At 36.3% G+C, this 19,807-nt stretch overlaps 1 protein-coding gene across 3 annotated transcripts; it reads right to left on the minus strand.

Moving 5' to 3' along the window:
• Positions 1–11,107: 11,107 nt before the first annotated feature.
• LOC105034513 (leucine--tRNA ligase, cytoplasmic) lies at positions 11,108–16,415 on the minus strand. 3 transcript variants are annotated; one of them, XM_010909708.4, is made up of 3 exons: positions 16,205–16,415; positions 15,287–15,440; positions 11,108–14,602 (listed from the first exon to the last, which is right to left on the minus strand). In XM_010909708.4, the coding sequence occupies exon 3, from the start codon at positions 14,596–14,598 to the stop codon at positions 11,296–11,298; it is 3,303 nt and encodes a 1,100-aa protein (XP_010908010.1). In that variant the 5' UTR covers positions 14,599–14,602; positions 15,287–15,440; positions 16,205–16,415; the 3' UTR covers positions 11,108–11,295. The 3 variants fall into 3 exon arrangements, with proteins under 3 accessions (XP_010908010.1, XP_073113460.1, XP_010908019.1); XM_073257359.1 differs by having other exon boundaries at positions 15,287–15,471; positions 16,205–16,410; XM_010909717.4 differs by lacking the exon at positions 15,287–15,440 and having other exon boundaries at positions 16,205–16,410.
• Positions 16,416–19,807: the final 3,392 nt, after the last annotated feature.

Below are 19,807 nucleotides of genomic sequence, written 5' to 3' on the forward strand. Positions count from 1 at the left end.
GAGGAAAACAAGCGAGTCTATGGTCCTTGCTGAGAGAGATCTTCGATCAAGCTAGCCGTGGTAGAGAAGGAGTCGCCATGTACGCCGCAGGTGGAGAAGAAAAAATTCATGAAAGAAAAAGAAGGTTACCGATAGAGAAAAAAGCAATGAAGGGTTTCCAATCGAGCTCTTCCAGTTACACCTCCTCTCAAAGTATTGATTTTTGTCATTGTGGAACCAGATTGCTACTGAGAACCTTTGGGACCACCGCAAATCCTGGTCGGCATTTCTTTAGATGCAGAATGTATGAGGTACAGCAATCATTTTTGTCATTTTCTATCACAATGTCCAATCTTTATGTTTAACTTCGAATTGTTTGTCAAGTAAATGGGGGCTCTGGGTTCTTCCATTAGCATAATCTCCCTTCAAATGCTCGGGACAATGGATATTATTAACAAGCTTTTGCAACGAAACAAAAAGCTTGATGACCAAATACTAAGCTACAAAAGAAGGACCACCTACGCTGTTTGGTGTATGCTAGCATGCTGGATTGTTATGCTTTTTTATATAATCGATTTTCTATTTTAAATATACTGATTGTTCTCGATTGAATGTCTCAATTTTGTTTTAAAAGTCTTGTACTTTGTTTTTGGGACATTTTGAGTAGGTTGTTGTATTTTGTAATTCTTTATGAAATGAAAAAAAATTTCTCTAGTTGTTAGCAATGATGGTTGTTATAAGTGCTACATTGTTAATGGTACAGTATACTTATAAGTTTCGATGAACACCCCTGATATTTTATTGCTATTACGCTTACACCCCCTATACTATCAAAGCGTTGAATATACATCCCTTGCTTTCAAAAAAAAATGAACAAAGATATATTATCTTATACAGTTTCAGAATACCTATAAGAATTTTTTTTGTCACACGCATCAAAATATCACAACTTTTAATAAAATTTTACAAAAAATATAAAAAATTTGACTGACAAATCACAATGTATCAGTGCATAGACAGAACAATCCAAATACACCCAAGTGGATTCAAAAATACATACAAAATACAATGAAGTCCCAAATATATCTAAAATGGCCTTGATACAACCAAAATGTCCTTGATACATCTAAAATGGCCATGATACATATCATGGTTGAGATGAATGGGGTGCTACTGTCTGAGACAAATAACCTACTGCTGACTGGAAGGGAGCTGGTTGGGAGAAAGAATGAGAAGGTTGACATGTAGTAGCTTCTGGCTGGGAGGACAGATGCTGGGAGGGAGCTGGCTAGGAGGAAGTCGCTCCTAGCTGTAAGGACAGAGGTTGGGAGGAAACTGGTTGGGAGAATGTACCCACTGAAGTTGCTGTCTTCTTTCTTCTCCCACTATCTTTGGTCTATAAAAAAATACAAAATGATAAGTAAATATTTATTAATTTTAATATTAAATATAAATGTACCAGTGATCTCTCTCTTTTCCTACTAATTTGACTCTCAGTTTGACTAAATGCAGTGGTATCTTGGTTTTTCTTTGCCTTGTCCTTCCTAGAACCTTTGCAAGCCCTGGAGTTATGGACCCATTGTTGACAATTCTTGCACCTTAAGGATGTACCCTTCCTATATCTATTAGAAATTTAGAATCTTTGGGCTTATCATTTTCTTTTCTTCATGCCTTCTTGGGTCTACCTGGAGGAGCCCTTAGGGAAGGGGGGATATAATGAAATATTCTGTCCTTGGCCAAGATTTTATGCTTGGTACCGGCTCAATAATATGTTCATAGGCCAATGCCTATGTTGCTTTAGTGTACCATGTACTAACAAAATATTCTGCTTCCTTCCTAATATACATAATAGCTATTACAGCATGGCAGCATGGGATGCCAGTTAAATCTTATACCCTACATCCACATATACTCTCCTCTAAATCAACAACAAATCTATCATTGTGATGCTTAATTTCAATTTTGTAGCCTCCTCCCCATATGCAGTGGCAGTCCATGGCCTCTAACTTTGCTTTTTCCAATTTCTTTTGAATCTTAGGACATAGGGATCTTATAATTTTCTGCAAGCATTCTCTTTTGGATTGAAATCATTGTATCAATAGCCTCCAAATAGTCTCCAACAAGATGATGATAGGTTTGTCTCGAGCATCAATAATATACTTGTTGAATGACTCGCATATGTTGTTCAAAAGCATGCTAGACTTCCTTCTATCGCTGAAAGCATGCCTCGCCCATAGCTCTGGTGGATGTTGTCGAAGCCACTGCCATGTTGTCTCATCGAACTATCGTAGCTCCTCCATGGCAGCCTCAAAGTCTGAAAGTGTGTTTGCTCTAGTACACTTTCAAAGGACATCTCTATAGTTCTTACTCTTAAATCCAGCAGTTTTAAAATTGACGTGCAAGTGTCACACGCAAAATCTATGATCAGCAGTAGGAATAACACTCTTGAAGGTCTCCACAGGACCCAATAAAAGAATTGAAAAAAATAAATTACGTATAAAATCAAGTGTATTAAGAGAATTGAACAAGTTTTTTAATAAGATAAATAAACCTTCTGTCTGTCAGACATAAAGATCCATCCATGCTCTTCTAATGGACTAATATCCTATAGTAAGTTAAAAACCAACTCCATTCTTTCATCTCGGTCTCTACAACAGCCCATGCAACAGAAAAAATATTTTCATTTCTATCCTTCCCCACTGCAGCTAGGAGCTGTCCTCCAAAAGAGCCCTTCAAGTGGCAACTGTCCAAACCAATGATAGATCTGCAACCTTTGATAAAGCCCTGCTTGTATGCTGCAAGACAACAGTATAACCTTCTAAAAATGGGCTGGCTACTCTCATCGACCTACTAACATCCAACAACATCATGCTCTCAGGATTAGTTTGTCGGATTATCTGACAGTATTTCCACAAATGGGCATACTGCTCCCTGTGGCTGTCCTAAATAATCTCCAATGCTCTACTTTTGGCCCTATAACACTGTGCTATGAAAATAGAAATCTTTATATCTCTCCTAACTTGCTCTCGAGAGCCCTTGACACTCCATTTTGTGTCACTTCTAATCTCATCAAAATACTTCTCTGTTAGAAAGGTGGATGTGACATTGTGATTTTCAAATTGCCATCTACAGTTATATACAGGTTGGAATATCTTTATTTGATAGGTAAGCTCGCTCTGTACAGAAAAAGTATGAATCTTCCACCTACATACGAGCTTGCATACAGCAGTTATCCGATAGGCCTCATTCTTCTTGAACACATGATCAAAATCCTCCTATATGCTATAAAGCCACAGCACTTTCTTAAACTGTGTGACATTCTTAAAAGTCATTCTAACTGAAAGTTTTATATTTCTCTTAACATTTGTGGGTTCATTGAATTCAGGATATTCAGAACCTCGAATACCAGCATCTGAATCACTATCATTGCTCAAGCTACAGAGATGGGAGCTGCTACTACTATTTGATTTCCTACCAGTAGGCTGCTCCTCTCCAAAAAAATCAACTCCCTCATGAGGTAGAGAATGATGTGCCCAAGATCTCAACTCCTCCTCAAGTACATCTCTATTTACATAATCATCGAAAAGATCATCGTCATCCGAATCACTTAGCTGACTAAGTGATTCATCACTGCTGCTTTTACAGGCAACCGTAGGATTTGAAGTGACAGCTTCAATCCCTTTCAATTTCTTATCAAGTTTAAACCTAAAGCCACTTACCTTTTTCATTACCAATCTCTTTACCCAAGTTCTTGGTGTTGATGCATTGTATCTTTTTAGTGGGCATCTGCTCTCCTATGACTGCCATACACACCAACAAGCTTTGTTTGTCTGTTTCAGATAAAGGAACATCACCAGCATTTGCTTGGTGCTCAACATATACCTCAACCATATCAGCACCTCGCATTGAACCTAACATCTCCAATATGTCGGCATGACATCTTAATTTCCTCAAGCCATTTTGTAATGTCTGTCATGGCATTAGGTAATAAAAATGGTTACAATTTGTGTATCCTAACTAGCTCATCATGTTCTCTATCTCTGTGATACTAAATCTGTCTTTATCACAATTATCAAAGTATCGACTACTATCCTGACTGTAATGGTAGGTTAGATGGTATTTAAAAGATCTACTATAATGAATTTGTACAGTAAATAAGTTAGAGTCTATCTCTGCACAATGAATAAGAGACATAGAATACTAAAAATATGTTATGAGGGTCATAATTAGTTTCATTGGCTGATTACATTTGTCAATTAAATAAGTCAAAGTCCATGAGAGGTATGCCAGAAGAGAATCTGATCTTTTTCTTAATAATTGGGTTAATCTGATATAACAATTATATGGACATGTACAAAAGATAAAGGACACTAAAAAATACTAAGTTAATCAGAGTCTATCCCTACACAATGAACAAGAGATATAGGACACTAAAAATTACTGCTTGGCTAAACTGAAACATTTCTAAAAAGAGAATGATATTTGACTGTAGAAGGCTTCCTGTGGATCCTATCTGTCATGCTCACGTATATCAAAAATAGGACCACAAAATATATGAGGACAAAGGGACCACAAAAATCAAAGAAAAAAATCCTAAAAGTATCGGTTTACAACCATAAAATCCTAAAACTATCGGTTGGCCACTAAAGAGACATACATCAATAGAATAATCACCATAATCAAAATTTTATATGAAAAATATATTGTTAAAAGATGTATTATCGGCAAAAGAAGATATAAGGCTCATCCACAGATAAAAATAAGGTATTCAAGAGGCTATCACGCTCGTGCACAAGGGAGGAGACACTGCTCAGCCAAAATGGAGAGTGGGATGGAGGTCATCATCGAAATCTTGTCGAAGAACAATCGTCGAAAGCAACGGATGCAAAATGACGGATGTTGAAAAAGGGAGGGTCAGCATTGTAATAGATTTTGAAAGGAGGGATGGGCATTTTCATCTTTTCGAAGGATAATATAATGATGTTATCACTTAAATGGACGGAAGGGGCACATTAATACACTTCGATAATTTGAAAGGTTTAATTGAGATATTTTAAATTTGAAGGGGTGTAAGTAAAATTGAGATAAACTTAAAGAGGTGTCTGTATAATTTTTTAATACTAGGATAGCATTATCATTTTCAATTAATTTTTATATAATGAATATAATCACATAACTCTTTGCATAATGCTATCTTCATCTTAATTTTTTTACAAAAGCTCTTTATTGAATAAATTTGGATAGACATTAAAACAAATTTAATAATTACATATGTAGCTTTATTGAAGATATTTCTGTCAGGTATAGATTATCATCATTTAGAAATTTTCTAAATACCAACCTCTCATAGTATTTGTTTTACATTCTCTCTTAAACATAGGGCCCATCAATTTTTTTATCATTTTTTTATTTCATTTTTTATACTAAATATTATAATTTGATATGGGATTCATTTTTTCATACCAAATTATCCCCAACCAAAACAAACTTTCAGAGCATCTTCTTTTTTTCCAATGATAGAAAGCATTTTCATTTACAGTGTAAAATGCTTGTTCTTAATAGTTATATTATATTATTTGATCACATTTATCAACTTTAAAAAGTGATTATTTTAGGTATCAAAAATTTTTAAAGTATATTAAAATATAATGTTTTGTCGTTTTTGAAGAAGGATGTGGCAATAGAATTATAGTCAATGCCATTATAATGCATTCAACAAGACTATACTCTATTGCTTGCAATTGCATGTGTACAATGAACGATAACATATATCATCTCAAGAATTTAAGGATTGAAAGACTTCACCTTTATTTTGTTTTTGATCAAAGCTTGGGAGAAGAAGATTCATATTATGCTCTCAAGTTAGTGAGGTCATCCTTAACTTCGGGCAATGTTTGTAAAATTGGACTAAACTGACCGATTTGACTGATTGAATTGGAAACCGGTTATCTATCCAAAATAATATGAAAATACTTTAAAAATAATCAAAACTTGGTCAAATAGGATGAATCGGATGAACCAATCAGATCGACTGAATTTGATCCGATTCTCATGGGTTTAATTTTTTTTTTTTGAGCTCATGGCATGTGTTCATCTTGGAGGGCCTTTTCAAGCATTCTAATTTCACCCATGAGTCTTGCATGCCTCATCTATCTCCTTAACCCTAATGCTAATTTCACCACTCCCATCCTCGTCCTAAATCTCTCCCTCTCTCCTTCATCACTGGAATCTAGTGCCTCCCAACTTTGCCCTCGAGAGTTTCTCCAAACCTTAGCTTCTCTCACACCTAGTCTCTAGGGTTTTGTGGTGCTCAAGGCCTTTGGTGGTGGGGAAGATGGAGCTGTCATCATCATCGTTATCTATGTCATTGCTAGAGTTGATGCAAAAGAAGCTCTTTGATGAGATAGGAGGTGCTCACAAGTTTTACATCAACACCTCCCCCCTAACAATATCCTTCCCTTGCTCTATCATCCTCCAAGTTATTCTTTAACCCAACCCCTCCCCTCTCCCTCCTTACCCTGCTCTCCCTCTAATCACTTCCTCATCGAAGCCTCCCTTTCTGCCTTCTTTAGTGCCACCACCACCACTCATGGTACTCACCTCAAGGTTATCTATATTGGGTCCTTTCTCATTTGCTGCACTACCATTCTCGACAACACCACTACTATCCACCACTTCATCGCTAGCCCTCCCTCCTTCGTCCCTTCCACCCTACAAGGACTAAACAAGCCTGCTCTATTGACCACTCCCTTCTCTCCTCTTTTCTCGACTCTGGCCAGCTCCCTCTCCTCTAAACTTCTTAAAGAGAACCCAACAGGGAGATGGTGATTGCAGCACCAAAAGAGTGGAGACAATGCATGAGGTGGATAGTGGGGGAGCATAAGAAGCACTTGAGAGTAATAAAGGAGTAAGGAGTGGACATGAGGGGCAGAGAGGGGAGAATAGTACTGCATGTGATAGTGGGGAGGGACATGTGAGATATACAACGGCATTGGTGGATCAATCAAACTGACGTGCACCAACCATGCGTGAAGAGTGAGGAAGGATGCTTTTCGAGCATGTGAGATGAGGGCAATTAAATTGGCCAATCAGATCGATTAGACTGGTCAACCCAAGAATTGGATAACTTGATGGTTCACTATCTAATTCGATTTTAAAAATATTACTTTTTTATTATCTTTTATCGCACTAGGCATTTATACTAATTAATATTTACTTCAATGGATAGAAACAATATAATTAAAAGATTGGATTTGTTCTCTAGGAATTTGCTTTATGAGAAATAGAGGCATGAATGTATATTAATGCTTGACATGCTATTGAGGAGATGTGTTGTTACCAAAAAAAAAAAAGAGACGAGAAGACATGTTTAGGAAAGTGGATTTAAGGCTGAGAGTTTGCTTCATTGATAGTGCAAAAATATAGATATGGATCATGGAAGTGTCAATAAATGCATCAACACTTCTCGTGAGCCACACCAATATATAATCTGTATTCGTATGCTCAAAAATATAACAGGTATCATATTACAACTCCAATGAAAACAATGAAAGAAGCTTCGGGCCATTAATGCGCACATGAGAAGTTCACGACTCACAAATCTCAGGAATGGTAGCAGATCCTATGACCTGCACCGACCCAAGTACATTAGCTTGCAAGAAAATTATTTAAATATGCACAAAATAGGAGTCCTATAACATTACTTTAAACGATTGATATTATATCAAGAATGGCAGCTGTTGTCATATACTTTACAATATTTACAAAATAAAATATTATTTTGGTATCAATGCAATAAATACAAATATACAATGAGGAGTCCTAACTGGGTTAAATAATGTGTTTTTTTGGCTATTATAATCAATCTGTTATGTCTCTTTATAACAAGTCAATAATAACTTTTATAATAATATATTGACAGCAACAAAATTAGGATGATCTTATCAATTGAACCAGTTGGCAACCCCTCTCTCCGAACTGGTATTTGGCCTTCTCTGAATCTTTTTGCCCCGTGGGGAACGTCGCAACACGCCAAAAGCCGTGGCGCAGGTTTTGCAACCTTGAATGGTAGATATTAAATATGGATAGGCCAAACAGTGGGGTCCATGCCATCCTACCCGAATTAATCCAGAGAAGCGGGGCTCCAGATTGGAGAAGCATGGGTATGCGGAGGCCGTGACCCTTTTAGAACCTCGAATATGCTCAAATATGTGAGCGCGGATCCTCTGCGGTACCAGTCTACGAATATTTTGTTGGGGATGGTATGGCTACAGGTAATGGTATGGCTCCAAACAATTTACCAAGAAAAGCTCCATGCTCGCATGGCATGTTGCGGTGCCAAGCACCCTCCCAACATGAGAAATTATATCCTGTACCGTATCCACCACATGATGATCACTGGGGCCGTTAGTTCATTCGATCTTGATAGATCCGATCCGATCTGAATCAATTAAATTTAAAAATTAAAAATTAAAAAATTAAAAATTAAAAATCGATCTATATAAAAAAAAAATTCAAATCGAAATCGAACAAAAAATTTTGATTTAAATCGATTCGATTATTTATTTTTTTTATTTTTTTAATTTATAATTATTTATTTTTGATACAACATATTCAAACAATTATTGTGAATTCATTGGTTTGTTACATGGCATTTAATTAAATTCAGAATACATTGAATTTATAATTTTTAAATTAAAAATTAATAATTGATAAATAATGATACATTGATAATTAATAAATAATAAATCGATAATAAATAAAATATAACATATCAAAAATCACATTATCTACAATACAAATAAGTAATTAAATATTACAGTAAATTTTAATAATAGATCAAATCTAGATATCCAATCATCCATCTATATAACCAATAAATTCTCAACATGGTAAACAATATAAATTTAAATTATAATTTCAATTTTTCGTTTGATTTTTAAATTTTTTGATTTTTAACCGAACCGAATCGAAAATCAAAATTCTTGAAAATGAAAATAAAAAACCGAATCGAATATAAGAAAATCGAAAACCGAATCGAACTATATTCGATTCAATTTCTGTTCGATTTTTTGATTCGATTCGAACTGATTTTCGATGTGAAACCGAATTATGAACAGTCCTAATGGTCACCATACCAACCATCTCACTTCATTCCTATGTACTCCATTTATCATGTACTTAGTGATTAGCCTACAAAAATGATATAAAGTGATAGATGTGGTGCCCTACCATCTGGTGTATGTGATGTAGGATATAATTTTTCTAAGATTGGGCCTAAAAACTTTTTTCTTCTTCAATTTAGTGATGGAGATAAAATAAGTTCTTGAAATCTCTTAATCTGGACAACACACAACTCTAAAATTTATATTGACATGCTGACTCTCGAAAAATTTAAAATATATTTAGTTGAAAAAAATTGGGCTCTAGAACATAAAAGAATGACTCTCATTCTTGCCATTAGACAGTTAGACTAGGAGGAGACATATTGTCATTTCGATTTCAAAAAAAAATAAAAATACCTCAATCCCCCAAAGCCCAATGCCTACTCTCTTTTAATATTCAAACTCTATCCTGATTTCAATTCTAACCACGAATTAAATACATCAAAAGATATTGATATTTTGATTTTCATTCCAATCCATTTCGATTCTACTTCCGACTGTGAATCAACACCCACTTAATTGAAATTTCAAAAGAATCCCCATGCTACAATGGCTCAAGGATACAAAATCACCACCCGTTGAGTTCCAACATAAAACCCATCAAACGACGCTGAGTTACCCTCCAATTGCCGTCATGTTCTAGACTTAATGCACGTAGATGCCTAATACTCATCACCTGTAACAACCAAATTTTTGATGATATTTGAACTAGCTAATAATATAGAATTATAGAAAGTATCAGTTTTTCTAAGCAAATGATCATCATACCTACATCCCACATCTCTCTCACGAAAAGGAAAAATAAAAATACTGGTTGAAATGATTCCGAAAAGGTAACCATATGAGAAGAATATTATGAGAATAGGTGCAAAAGGCTTTTCACATGGAATCTGGAGAATACTTCTATCAGGAAGATGTGAAAATAGACCTAGAAGGGATTTGGTAAAACAAAATGCCACAATTTTGGTATCATATACTGAGATTATATGCTTTCATCTAAATCTTTATACATCATCCAAAAGATGTTAGAAGAAAAAAGAAAATATTGAAGGCTAAAAAAGGACAATGAATTAGACTGACGTAGAAAACATAGTATAAGTGGGTGCAAAGGTGGCTATCTTGGTGCCTTAGGAAGTCTTTTGCTCAAGATGAATATCCCAGCAATCAAAAGCCTAAATATCGCTCAGCAGTTGAAAAGAGAAGGGACCTGGCACCGTCCTACCAGCAACAAGTAAATATACTACAGTGACCATCATGCACCAGGTGAGATAAATTTCTTCTTAACTATCAAAAAAGGCACAAAATAGGTGAACATCTTCATATCCCATGTTCCTTCTTCCTGTGTGCACATCATACAATGCCCAATTCCTATGAAAAAAATTGCAGCATTGACTCCATGAAAAACTCCATGATACATGAGCATATGCTCACCAAAGGCCAACCCTATTTTTGTGTGGTTTCATGTGCACTCCATGCAAAAGTCTTGGACTTTACACAGGGATAGGCATGCTTGAGGCACTTATTCTAGCAGGACACTCAGGCCTCAACCATAAAATAAGAACTAAAACAAACAGCCTGATTGGTGCCATCTGCTTTTCCCTTCGTGTTCTTCATTAGCACAGGCACCCAAAAAGGGCAAAAAGAAAAAAAAAAAGACTTAAAGCTCCACCCTATCACAAATCTCCTTAGCTTCAACATTCTTTCTTGTTCTAGACCACTCATCACTCTATTTCTTTGTTTTCATCATCCAGATGGAAAAATTATTGCCCCAAATCTTCATATCAAGCAAGTAATACTCAAATTAAAAATATAACTTGTTGAATAACTTGAAAAATCAGCATAATCGAACATTAAAAAAAAAAAATTAATGTACAAGGTTAACTAAAGTGCAAAAGAATAAAAGGATACCCTGCAGATTGTATGTAGAAAATATCCAGAACATTAATCATGGATAGAAAAGAAAATAATAAACAAGAAGTTCATTTATCAAGAAAGTCAAAGCAGTTCACACATTGAGACATATAAAAAATTGTTTTTTATAACATAGGTAGCTAGATCCAAGCTACAAATCCTCTAAAACCAAAACAGTAAATAGATAAAAATCAAACCTCCAACAGTCTCCAAGTAATAAGTTTCTTGCTTCGGTTGATATTTAAGCTCCATTCTGAGAACCAACTGTAGAAAATTCTGACTTGCTTAAGAAGACAGCAACAGGATTACCAGGTGAAGGGGGATTCTGAGTTAGCAATGAGATATGTGGGCCAGCTTTACTACGAGCAGCATCATCAGAAGCAGACAAAACTTCAACATGCTCAAGACCCAGTTGCCGCTTTATCAAATCGGAGTTCTCCTGAAGAACCTCTATTTCACCAAATGGCAGCTTCAAATCCAGAGCCTGAAGACCAACCAAGCGTACCTCATCCTTCTTAAACTTCAGGAAAGGCATGCAGAGTTTCAGTATGTTCTTAAAGTTTGCATCCTGCCCCACAGCGCTTCCTTTTAACGCTTCAAGTATTTCCTGATCAGGTGCAAAGGAACCTTTAGCACTGTCAAATTTTGTTTGAAGTATCCTAAGGCATTCTTCTTTCCAACCATCATATTGCTCGCTCACATATATAAGACCTACTGTGAACTTGTTTTCCTCTGCTGGAGTAACAGGAGCACCCTTTTTAGCCTTCTTAGGGCCAGATACTTGCTTCTGAAGCAACTTTCTCATCAACGCTATTGAATCCTGCAGATATTTGTTCGCTCTTCTGAGAAGAAGATCAGGGGCATCTGCCATGGGCCAACCAGCATTCACTACAAAGCCATCCTTCTTCAAGATATTCTTCCATACATGCTCGGCATAGTGCGGGCAAATAGGAGTTATAAGTCTTGTCTGAACATCCATAAACCTCCACAACAAGTCACGGTTCATTCCTCCTGCCCCACACGAAAACCTATATTCATCTCTGGCAGCCTGAAGGTCATAAAATCCTACCTTGAGAGCATCCCTAAACATGAAATCATTATAGTGCTGTTCAGCTGTTTTAATGGCTATGTTTATTTCATTTGCAAATACACGGTCGGCATAAGTAGTTGGGGGGCCAGCTCGCAAACATGACTCAGAAACCAAAACTTCTTCCATCCAAGCAATTTCCTTGGTAAGCCTCAAAATTGCAGAATTTGCTGTTTCAAAGACAAAATTTGCATCATCCATTCCATCCCCAGCATCTGCAAGAGAAAATCTGGTGGCATCAGAGGAGAATTCCTCTATGGCCTGGCGAAGGGTTCTAAAGTTCCCTGTGGATTTGGACATCTTCTCTGAATTCAGCATAAGATGCCCATTGCATCGGAAACCACGGGGCCACTGCTCTTTTGGCAGAAGAGCAGTGTGGTTATAGATGCAAAATGTAAGGTGGTTTTGTATCAGATCCTTGCCAGATACACGGAGATCGAATGGATACCAATATTCAAACTCATCCTTCATTTTCTTAAGGAGAGATGCAGGGATGTCTGTTTTGGGGACTGGCCCTAGACCAAAGACATAGTCCCATACTTCATCTGTCATCTGTTCTGGCTTTACTGAAGAAGTATCTAATCCATACATATCACCATTTTGCAAAAGGTGAGCAATGGTGTAGTATGCCATGTATAGGGTTGAGTCAGAAAGTGATTCAACAAGAAACTGCTCATCCCATGGAATATGGGTACCAAGTCCAAATGACCTTGAACATGCCCACTGGTTCAGCCAGCTCAATGTGTGCTCAAAACCGTGCCGTGTCTCTTCACTATAGAGCATCATGCTGGCCAAACAGTCCTCTGATTTTTCCTTCCACTCTGTCTCACCATAAGTAATATACCACTGATCTGTAAGTGCCACGACACACTCATCACCTGATCTTGACATAACTTTCTTCTCAGGCTCACTATACATTACCGCTTGTCCGGTCCCCAGAAGGTCATTCCTTATCAAAGGCTTTGCTTCTTGAACTTTCTTCCCTTTAAACTCCCCCACCAGCATTGTACCATCAGTAAAGCCTTTCAAATATGTCAACCTTTTCGCCTCTGCAAGCTTATCTTTATCATTCTGGCTCTTGATCTTCAGATCAGTACAGACTTTCTCTGCAGATACATCTCCAAACTCTGGAATATTAATGATCGGTATGACCTGAAAAGGCATGACCCATTCATCCTTAACCCCAAATTTTGATCTCAAAGCTGGTTTTGATTTCAAATCTTGCAATGCCATATAGTCATCAGGTGAGTCACTGGGCACACTGGTCACAATTCCTGTTCCCTTGTCGGTTAAGATAGTAAGCATGGGAAGTGAGTATATGGTTTCGTTGAAAGCGAGAGGAGACTTTAAAGACAAACCAATGAGATCATGACCTGTCAGCTCAAGCAAACAAGTTGGCTTCTCTGGAACCCTTGATAGTTTCTGATAAGCCAGGTTAAGTGCAGCCCTCTGGGTAATAATGAAAACATCAGTCTCATTAATCTCATATGCTCCATACTTCCCATCTGGCAGTACCCAACAGTTTGTTTGCCCATACATTGTCTCAGGTCTCAAAGTAGCAGCTGCCAAGTAAACTTTTCTACCTTCCAAGACCTTCAACTGCGGAGGGAAAGGTGGGGTTATCTCCATTTTGATTAAAACATACTCTTGTGGCTGAACACCTTCACCAGAGGCTCTATCATGATCAGCACATGGCTGGCCATCCAACGGAGAGTAAATTGTGTACCTCATATCCTTCACAATCTTCCCCATGCCCTTCAACTTCCTCATCTGCCATCTAACAAAGGAATCATAGAAAGGATTCATGTCTGTAGTTATAAAAGAGCGTCTCCAGTCACAGCCCAATCCAAAAGCCTTGAGATCCTCTTTTGCCAAAGGTGGAAAATAAGTCAACCAGTGATATGGGTCTTGGAATTTTGCAATATCACTGTCCGATAGACCAAAGCTTCTCATTATCTCCCATTGTGACTTATTTCCACCAGATTTGGCAACAGCCTTGGACCTTTTGCTCTTAAATTTATTGGGGGCAACCACACTACTGTCTTCAGGTTCGCTCTCTTCAACAGCTTCAGTAGTAGAATCCTCCTCTGTGGAAGAAAACACAGGTGGATTTCCAAACTGCTGAACCTCTCGTGCAAGCTTATCTGCTGAGGCCTTGATAGGCATCCCGGTGCAATGGAATGCAAAGGGCAGGAGAACATTACAACCACGCAGACGGTGGTATGCAGCAGCAAACTCTAGCTTGGACACTGTGAAGGCATGGCCCAAATGAAGCAAGCCATTCATGTATGGGTACGGAAAGTTGCCAAAGAACTTCTCGTCGGGCCCAGGAGGCTTGCTTCCAGGGTTGGCCTCGAAGACTTTGTGTTCTTCCCATTGTTTTTGGACTTCTGACTGTATCCTAAGCAGTTGGTCTCTCCTAGAAAAGCTCCTACCTCCCTCAGTGTTTGAGGCCATTTCTCTGTTATAGTATTGCAAGAATTCAGATATTTTTTGCGATCATATTCGAATAATTCAATCCAATAATTGATACTGGGTATCAAAATCAAGAGCTTCTTTAAACAGTAACGGAAAAAAAAGGATCAGTCAAGACACAAACAACAAGAAACTCAAAAGAATATCTCAAAATCGATTTTTTTTTCAGATTATCCACTCTATGTCTCTATTATTTTTCATTACAACTGTGACGAAAAAGGGAGAAAACTTATATCATCAAAAAAAAAAAAAAAAAAAAGAAAGTAAAGAAACTTCAAGCAACATAATATAAAATCATCAGCAATAGCACATAAAGTGATCACTCTAGCTTTGCTTACAGCCACCATATTCCAGCCAACCCTAATAATACTAAAATTCGAGCAAAAATACAACCTTTTGTCCCGAGCCTTGAACAGCTACCGATAATCTACAAGAAATTTCAACCAAAGGAAAACATCAAGAGAATCTAAAACATTACAATAGCCTGACAAATACAATAAGACCCAGCCATAATAATGCTTTCCCTCAAAATCAAAAGATCAGGCTCGCAAACAAGCTTCGGATTGAGAAAACCAATAAAAATCAAATATTTTCCTACAGAAAAGCATGGAAACAAATAGGAGAGCGTCCAAACAAAGAGATTGGATGGAGATTGGGATTCAATCCTAACCTGGAGAGAGTCGGGAGTGGAAACCTGGATCGGAAAAGGGCGGGCCTTTGAAGGAGCCGCTTGAAGAGAAGGGATGAAGCCAGGAGAGACCCAAAAGTGATCTAGGGTTTCGTTGCGAAGGACTGCAACCGGAAAAAGACTGGTGCCCACGGTCCTGCAGCGGTAGAATTAGCCGCTCTCTCAAGCTAGGAGAAGAGGGTTTAAATAGTGAACAATCTTAGCCCTCCATCCACCAAAACGGAAGACGTTTAGAGGATGAATATCAGCTCGTTTCTATTGAAGATTGTTTAATGTCATAATAATAATAATAATAATAATAATAATAATAATAATAATAATAATAATAATAATAATAATAATATATATATATATATATATATATATATATATATATATATATATATTCTTACATATTAATTTTTTCAATTTTCTCTAATATGTTATTGCCATATAGTTTTATTATTAAATTCATAAGGTTTGTTTGTTCAGACAGATAAATTCATTGATTTATATTTATAAATTATGTAACGTTCTCACACAGAATGTGTAGACAAATCCCACAGAGTCAGTTCACATAATTTTCACAAATCCACACTGAAAAAACCACTTTAGCCATTGGCCGCTCCAAGTCTCCCACTCACGGATCTAAACTTCTCTACTTCCCATTCAAACAATCCCACGCTAACGAAAAACAACGAAAACAAAGAAGAATATAGAAAAAATCAACGAAAACAAAAGAAAGGTGGGAAAATTAAAAAGCAAAACCTTTTCCCGCATAGATTTGATTTTTTTTTTTTTTTTTTTGCTTTTTCGGAGATGGGGAAGCGGAGGCAGATGACGGCGGAGGCCGGTCGGAGGTGGCGGCGAGGAGAGCAAACAGGAGGTCAGCGTTAAAGAAATCTGTGGGAAAGAACGCACCTGAGAAAGATTGGAGAGAAGAAGGCGACGACAGAGACCAGCGGGGGGTGACGGCTAGGAGAGTAGGGAAGAGGTGGGCATTCACGACGGCTCTGCCAGACGGTGGCGGCGAGGAGGTGGGCGCTCGCTTAGGGCTCGAGAGGAGTTTGAAGAAAAACAAAAGGCTGCCGCTGAAAATACACCAAACCCAGCTCGCAAGTGGCGTCCGACTCTCGTTCGTTGTATTGTATAGATATTTTTAATTTGGGTTGGAATTGGGTCAAGCAGTTCGACCTATCACGGGTCAAGAAAATCCCGATTGGGTCACTTTGGTCTACTATTGCAAAATATATTGAAGCTTTCGTTACTAGCTAACCCCATCTTTAGCTGACTTGACCACTTGTCATTCAAGTATTTCAAGGGTAGCACACTGATATAGAATCTACAACAAGTCAAGTCATGATGGTTTGAGCTGCAGTGAATTGGGTTTGGTTTGGTTGCGTTGGGTTGGATCACGTAAAACGTATGACATGAGTTTATTGGGTGGGATTAAGCCTACAAACTCTGTCCATGGACCGGTTTTTCAGGTTTTCAGTTAGGATACATAAAATTTATGCATTACAAGTCAAATTTAGCAACGTTTATGTTTTGACTCAATCCGGCTCATCTTGACCATGCCACCATGATTGTAGTACATTGCCCCATTTAAGAAATTAGATTTTCTTGGAGGTTTTTTTTTTTTTTTGCCCCCTTATATGAATCAGATCAGGCATCCGAGAATGTAATCAAGTTCGTAATGGACTTCTTTAAAAAAGAAAGAATAGTTCGGAATGAGAATTTGTTCCAAAGTTATGTTGGTCCCAAGCAAAATTTTTAGCCCACTTGTGGTGTGGACGAATGTTTCTTTTAGTAGTTGCATTGCTAGGATTGTATGTTGGAATTTAATCTGATTAAATTTATCCAGATATGATCCATACTAGCATGCATTAGGATTTGTTTACGTATTTTAATTTAATCTAGACTCTAATTAAAGATAAACTTTCAATAAAATAATATAGATATATTTGATTGTTATTGTGTTAAAGTCAAACTCTACGTAATCATTATGGATAATGTCTATCTCAATATTTAGATATTAGGAGTAGCAAAAATCGATACGACCTGCCAAATGAGTACAGATCGTAAAAAGTTAACCTATTTAATATGTTTAATAATCGAATCGAATTCAAATTTTAAACAGTTGATCCATTTAACCCATTTAATAAATGGATTATGATAGGTCAGTTTGGATCGAGTTGTAACCCATAAACTCGCAATACTATGGCTTAAAGTATTAAACAATTTAAACTGACCGTTGCCGTTGATCCTTCGCCCTTCGGTCCCATCTTGAGTATAAAAGGCTCTTACTCTCTTTCCACCTTCGATCCGACTTCTAGATCTAGGGTTTTTGGGTTTCCTTCTTCAGTCCTCTACTCCTCCTTCGATGACCAGTGCTTCTAGCTTTCTTTCCATTTTCCAATGGCGGCTGGAGGTCCTTCACTCTTTTGGTGGCCAGTGCTTCCAGCTTTCTTCCTAATAGCAGCTGGGCGAACTGTGAAGCCAAACCTCCTTCGGTTTCCTCCTTTGATTTCCTTCTTCGATCCTCCTTCATCATTGGTCCTTGAGAGGAAGAAGCTGTACTCATCAGCACTCGACTATCACTAAGGGAGCCCAAATCTATGCCATTTTATTTCTTCTTTTCCTCTCCAACAGCCATTGCTAAGGAAATTTGTATTGCTTGGCACCTCGGTCACTCGAGATCTAGGATTTTTTTTTTTCTTATTTTAATGGCTCATGCTTTTTTTTTCCCTAACGATCGTCACTGATATCTTGTTATATTATATTTTATTTGGAACTTCTTTTTAATTTTTGTTTGACTAAGAATAATGGATGTTGTTATGTTGTCTTTGTTTGAATTTTTAGGTACTTGTTTAGATTTTAAGCAATTTTGAGATTGCTTTAAGATTTATATATGGAGACTATAATGATTTTTCGATATATGTTTGATGATTCAGCTATTTCTAGCAGTAACAATCTTGGACAGCCTTCTTGTATAGGTAATCGATTATCGTCATTTTAATTTAGTTGTAGATTAATTATCGGATCTAAGCCTCATCTTCCTCTTCTAGATATACATGGGTCTTTCTTTTCCGTTCTTTGTTATTCTAATGATTTTCATATGTAGCAATATTATTGTCATTCTTGAGATGGATAAGAATTTGGATAAGTATTTCCATATATTTGAAGTTGTAGGATATATTTGAATTCTTCACTCTTTCTCTATCAATATTTTGTACTCAATTGAATATTACTAAAATATAAAATTTTCATATAGAAACCAAGATGAGTTCTTTCTAAAAAATCAATCAAAAATTATTTCTAGCTAGTTATTTTTGTTCAATTTAGGATGGTTTAGATTTTTTCTATATTTAATTTTCTATTTAAATTTTATGTAATATTGTACGATGGATATCTAGTTCTTAGTACCAGATCTTTTCAGGCTATTGTATTTATTAATCTTGGCAGCTTTCTATAAAAAAATAATTATTATTTTTTATATTATATTGATCATTTGATTACTGTTATTATTTAACTCTATTAATTTAAGTTTACTTATTTTTTATATCTATTTTTGATGTTTATATTTAAGTTTGTTATTAAAATTAAACTAAACAAATCAAAATTTAAATAGTATTGGCCCAAGAACAATCAATTTTCTTAAACAAACAAGCTAAACAAATCAGACTAGATTAGTTTTGTTAAATAGATTATTTATTTAGTAAATAGATTAAACAGATTGAGTCAGATCAGTTAAACATGTTACTCGTTTAATAAACAAGTTAAACGGGGAGAATCGGATGACTTATATATTAAACAGATCGGATTCAGATTTCGAAACCTGATCTGTTTAATAAACATGTTAGATATAGATTTGATATTTTCTGATTCGACCCGCATCTGGCCCGACCCTTTACGATCTGATTCAATTGCCATCCCTATTAGGTATTGTTTCTGATGAATGAGGCATGTTATAAACAAACACCCCTTATAGACTTGATTCCCAACTTATCCGAAAGAGCTTGTGAGGTCATTCTGATTAGGAATACTCAGTCTGATTAGGAATACTCAGAGTTGAGATTGGCAAATCAAAATGCTACTTAGAGATAATGAAGAGCACATTGAGTTCAATTTTTTTTTGTGATTGTAGGTAGACTGATTCCAAAGATCACAAATGATATTGGTAACTTCTTCATGTAAGTTTTATTATCGTATAAAATTTATTATCATAATATCAGAGCTATATAGATTATTTGGTTTGAATATTGAAATCCTTTTTATATCTATATAAAAATTTTATGAATATAAATCTTTGACCAGCCATCTTGGTTGGTTGTATGTAATTGAAGTTGTCATCATTAGTCTAACGATGCATTCATAGATTTTATGATTGTAGAAGTCCGTATTGTTTTATTGTTTTATTTATTTATTTATTTATTTATTTAATAAGCTTATGATTTATTTTTTTAAAAATTTAAATTATTTTTAAAATAAATAAATAAATAAATAAATAAATAAATAAAAAAG

This window comes from Elaeis guineensis, chromosome 1, assembly GCF_000442705.2.
Source record: "Elaeis guineensis isolate ETL-2024a chromosome 1, EG11, whole genome shotgun sequence".
In the NCBI taxonomy this organism is placed as follows: Eukaryota; Viridiplantae; Streptophyta; class Magnoliopsida; order Arecales; family Arecaceae; genus Elaeis; species Elaeis guineensis.